This window comes from Nicotiana tomentosiformis, chromosome 12 (genome assembly GCF_000390325.3).
Source record: "Nicotiana tomentosiformis chromosome 12, ASM39032v3, whole genome shotgun sequence".
Lineage (NCBI taxonomy): Eukaryota > Viridiplantae > Streptophyta > Magnoliopsida > Solanales > Solanaceae > Nicotiana > Nicotiana tomentosiformis.
In genome coordinates, this window is record NC_090823.1 from 76788231 (window position 1) to 76793648 (window position 5418).

Below are 5418 nucleotides of genomic sequence, written 5' to 3' on the forward strand. Positions count from 1 at the left end.
GACCAGCCAGTACCTTTCTGTTGAGTAATCAACTGCAACGGTCCTTTGATCTTCGACCAATATTTCGTGAATGAATATATGATAGTTGAGCAAATTGGAGAAAATAAAAGAAAACAAACGGGTAGAATACGAAGAAAACAAATAAAGTTGGAGAAATAAATATATCATCCGCGATGTATAAACTAATTTAGGATCCTTTTCGCATTATTTTTCTAGAAGGATTTAAACCAATATTTCCATTATATATACAGTATATGAATAGCGCCTTTACGGTTCACAAAATTGCACCCCTTATCCCTAAGTGATTGGTCTTTAAATATTGTTTCTATTTTTTATTTTGTTACAACAATAAGCTTCTTCTTCACCAAGAACATCATAGTTTTCAGTTTGAAAGCTTTAAATTCTTTTTTGGGGGTAGGAAATGAAAGTTAATGACAGATATTGTTAAAATTATTTGAATATTGATAATTTATGATTAAATATTTTAAATATTGATCTAGTGATTTACTTTAAAAATTTCAAAACTTCATTGTTGGTCCTTAAAAAGTGTTAAGAAATTGGAGATTCGATATTTGTCGTGTTGGTATTTGGATATTTTATTTCAAATTTGACATCATTTGGAGCAGATTTGGGTTGGTTTGATCGAAATTGAAATTGCAATTTCAAAGAACACTTTGTTGTACAATACAAAAAATTATGCCGATTAGCTAGACTTTGATAAATAATTTAGCAGATATGTCACCTGCAGATAATACAAAGTCATGCCAATCTGTTAGATTTTGATGAATAATTGAACAATCACAAAATCATACCAACTGGGTAGAGTTTGTGAACAATCTAACAAATAGGTGGAATGCAACTAACACAAATATTACTATAAAAGAATTAGGGATATACAAATTTTATAGCTAAACACAAAATTTATCGCTAATTAATCCTATTTAGCGACAGATTAGCGATAACTTATCAAGAAATGTTGTTAGTTATGAGCGATTTAGCGATAGATAAACGATGAAGTTCGTAACTAATTCTATTTTTTTAGTAGTAAAAGTCATGTCAATATGGTAGAATTTGGTGAATAGTTGAACAATCACAAAGTTATGCCAACTCGATAGAGTTTATGAGCAATTAACAATATTAATAAAGTAAATATAGCATAAAACTCACCAACTCGATAGAAAAATCCCTGACAAGCAATGAGTGTGTGGGTGTGCAGGGGGAGTCATTTTCTAACTACTTAAAAAAAGAAGAAAAAAGGGACAATATTTAAAGATTAGTCTTTTAAAGGGCCATTTGAGTCAATCACCCCTTTAGGTTTATGGAATAATTTGGTAATATTGGTTTTAACTTGTAAGTGGAGTGGAATTCTGTTGTTCCACCCGGCCCAATCGGGCACAGTCCAACTCAATGCGAACCATAACTAGTTAACTACCCCTTTTAACAATTGAGAATCTCACCCAACTACATATTCTATTCAATGAACTCCTGATTAAGATATACTCCTATTTCCTATTAAACAAAATCTAATGACTTTTTACCTCATCCAAAAATCAAGATTATTAGGATTTTGCTAAAGAGCTCAACTTGCTCTAGGATTTCATTAATAGTACTAATTAAACATCCAATAAGCCCCCTTAACTCTCTTATATGACACATATACTGACGTGTATAAGATTGCACAAAATTATTTAGTATTTTTTTATTTATCTTTTTCGTCTTGTTGCTCAGATAAATCATGAGTTTAACTTAAATACACATGATAATATAAATGATAATTGCATGTAACTATCCTCAGATAACGGGATTAGTAATCAATTTAACACCATCAATGTATATAAATTAATATTCTCAATATTAGGCACCAAGTATATAACGATACACACACCTACACTATATATATGCATGTGTCCCACTTCCATTACTGCTCAAACTCTCATTGTGTCCGGTATATATAGAGTGAATTCTCTTGAATCCAATTCAATTCATTCATTTATTGATCACCTCCTCTCCTCTTCTTGCTTCTTCTCTTCCTATGAACAAAAGGAATGTGTAGAAACATTTAACACCACATCTATATCTATACCTTAATTCCTACCCACATCTTTCTAATTAATTAACTCCCTCTCTCTTTGTGTGGTGTCTCTATTTGATTGAATGAATGCTGATTTTAACTCTTAATTCATTCACACAAAGTGGATAAGTATCTCCTAATTCGCTCCACTTCTTTAGGGGCTCAGTCTCCTAATTTTTCTGGATAATATTTGAGACTTAGTCTCACTCACAAGTGTTTTTTAGCTCTCAAATCTTCTTTTACCACCACCAACACGTTGTATTGACCAATGGGTATCCTCAATTTTAGCTGTTTTCCCTATATTCCGCAATTCTTGAAATAGAACAAAAGGAAGAAAAACCAAGAAACAGTTAGATATAGTTACTCACTCAAAATCTATTAATATCCTCATCCTTTGTTTAACTACTACTTGTGTTACCTAGTGTGTTTCATGGACTACTTGAGAGAAATAGAAGGTAAAAGATCTCATGATCCTTATTTCATGAACAAAATGAAGAGATGTGTATTTGTTAAGGGGCCAGTTATTGTAGGAGCAGGGCCTTCTGGATTAGCGGCTGCAGCATGTTTAAAAGAAAAGGGAATTCCAAGTCTGGTATTAGAGAGATCTAATTGCATAGCTTCTTTATGGCAACTCAAGACTTATGATCGTCTTCGTCTTCATTTGCCTAAGCAATTCTGTGAACTACCACTCATGTCATTTCCTATTGATTTCCCTACTTACCCTACAAAGCAACAGTTTATTAAGTACTTGGAACACTATGCCAAGACGTTTGATATTAGGCCTGTTTTTAATCAATCCGTGGTATGTGCTAATTATGACCGGAATCTCGGGTTTTGGAGAGTAAAGACAGAAACAAGGACGACGACGACGACAACAACAACGGAGTATGTTAGCCGATGGTTGATCGTGGCGACGGGGGAGAATGCGGAGGCAGTGGTACCTAGAATTGAAGGAATGGAGGAATTTGGAGGGAGTATAATGCATACAAGCTTGTATAAAAGTGGGGAGATATTTAGAGGGAAAAAAGTGTTGGTAGTTGGATGTGGGAATTCAGGAATGGAGGTGTGTTTGGATCTGTGTAATCATGATGCAAGCCCTTCACTTGTGGTCAGAGATACTGTAAGTAAACACTCATACTCTTATTCATTCTTTTCTTTTCCTTAGCACTCTCTAAAAGGGAAATAAAAAGAGAAAAGAAAAAGAGAAACAACAAAGCCTACCCTTTATTTTTTTTTGGGACATATTAAAGCAAATCGATTACAAACTTTTTTATTTTTGTCTCATCAACTCTTTGAAAAATGTTGATGCAAAATAAGGGGAAACATGGTTTTCATTTCTTAACTTTCTGTCAATCTTATTTTAGGAAAAGCTAAACCGCCGCTAGTTTTTATTTTTCTTCAGAATCTTTCTTTTTGAAAAATTCTCCATTTTAGACAGTACATGTTTAATCTTGAAAAGCTTCCTATTATTGTGGAAACAATGAGAAACCCTAGTTTAGTACCCCTACTATTTTCTCGTGGAGTTTGCCGTCCAAATGATCCCATTTTTTCAATTAAAATAAAATGAAATTCTCATCTGTTGCCAGTTCTGAAAGTTAAAAGTTGGAAGTGAGTTCAAGTTCCAACAATATATGATTTGTAAAGCTGGTGATTTAAGTAAAAAGAACAAGAAAAGAAAATCTTGGTTGTGTATTTTTCACTTTCTTGGAACTGCCAGGCATGCGCAATATTGGTGGGATTTTTGTTTTCCATAATAAATAAAAATAATTGATTCCAGTAAATTCATCACTGGCACAAAGGAAGCTTTTCTTAGCAACCTACCTAAAAGTGAAAAGTCCAGTTATTGGCCATTCCTCCAGAATGGCAAGTTGAAGTTCCCATCAATATAATTCATTCATCATCTTTTAACACTATCTCCCAACTTTAATTATGCTTTATTTTCTGTAATTTAACCTTTTTCTATTTTTAACTTTTTATACAATTAGTTTTTGACTTTAGTCTTTATTTTTGAAACATTTTAGGTGCACGTCCTACCACGAGAGATGCTGGGGAAATCAACTTTTGGGCTATCGATGTGGTTACTAAAGTGGTTGCCCATACGACTTGTTGATCGATTTCTGTTGATTATATCTCGGTTATTGCTCGGCGACACAGCTCGACTCGGCTTGGATCGGCCTGAAATTGGACCCTTAGAGCTAAAAAACTTGTCCGGAAAAACACCGGTACTCGACGTTGGGACACTAGCTAAGATTAAAAGCGGAGACATTAGGGTACGTTACTATTTGTCTATGCATTTTGATAAAGAAATATCATGGATTATGTATCAAATCACCTTTTTTCAGTACTTTGTTTGACCTTTTATTTTTATTTTTAATGTTTGTTGGGATCCATCCCATATATATATATATATATATATACTATTTTCTTTTGGAGCTTGAGTAACTTCATATGAACAACTTTGAGGTATATGTTTCTACCCTCAATGTAAAACCTTACCAATTTCCAAATTGACACCAACACCCCCAACTTAGGCTTTTATCCTCATTCTCGATATTCAAGAGGGGGCGAGTTCCAAAAAGAGGGGATTATTTTACAAAAGGGTAAAGGTTTGTAATAAGGTGGCCAAAGAAAAAGTTAAAGGCTCAAAATGGGTAAACTAGTGATAATATTTATGCAATGGTAGGCTTGAAAGGCTAAAGAGGCTTTTTTAAAGATTACAAAGAATGCCTAAGGTCATCCTTCCAACCAAACATAATTAACATTAGCATTGAAAGACCAACCAGGCAAGATCTAGATGATAGAAGTAAACACAAGGATTATTTATAGCAAAAACTAGCACACATGGCACATGAACTAATCAAGCCGGATCAATTTCACTTCTTAGCAAGAGCATTTAGAGCAATATCATGCCAACTAGTGGGCAAAGAGTCACCAAATGAGCCAAAAAGTTATCTAAAAAATTATTCTTCCCCATACACTTACTTTTTCAATTTAAAATCAAAAATCGGAGGGGTATTCTTAATTAACACTTCACATACAAGATATTAATTTTATTATTACCAAAAAATTCAAAAGTCTCCACATAACAAAACAAGACTAATTCCCTTAAGACAGTCATCACGCCATCCGTCATAGGAAAAAGTCACCTGGTTCAACAAATAAATATTCCTTGGAAAAGAACCGTAGCATAAAAAAAACCCAAGGAAATTTATTGAAAAGTATATTACTATTAAAAGAGATAAAAATAATATAAACTAAAAGTACTGAACAAGATAAAATAAACACTACAGAAATAAAAATAAAAGGACAAAACTACTAAAAGAAGCTAAAATAACAAAAGAAACTAA

At 33.1% G+C, this 5418-nt stretch overlaps 1 protein-coding gene across 1 annotated transcript; it reads left to right on the plus strand.

Moving 5' to 3' along the window:
* The first annotated feature begins 1923 nt into the window (after positions 1-1923).
* On the plus strand, positions 1924-4425 carry LOC138902901 (indole-3-pyruvate monooxygenase YUCCA6-like). Its single transcript, XM_070190801.1, has 2 exons — positions 1924-3191; positions 4093-4425. Exons 1-2 carry the CDS (start codon positions 2502-2504, stop codon positions 4423-4425), a joined length of 1023 nt encoding a protein of 340 aa, XP_070046902.1. The 5' UTR covers positions 1924-2501.
* Positions 4426-5418: the final 993 nt, after the last annotated feature.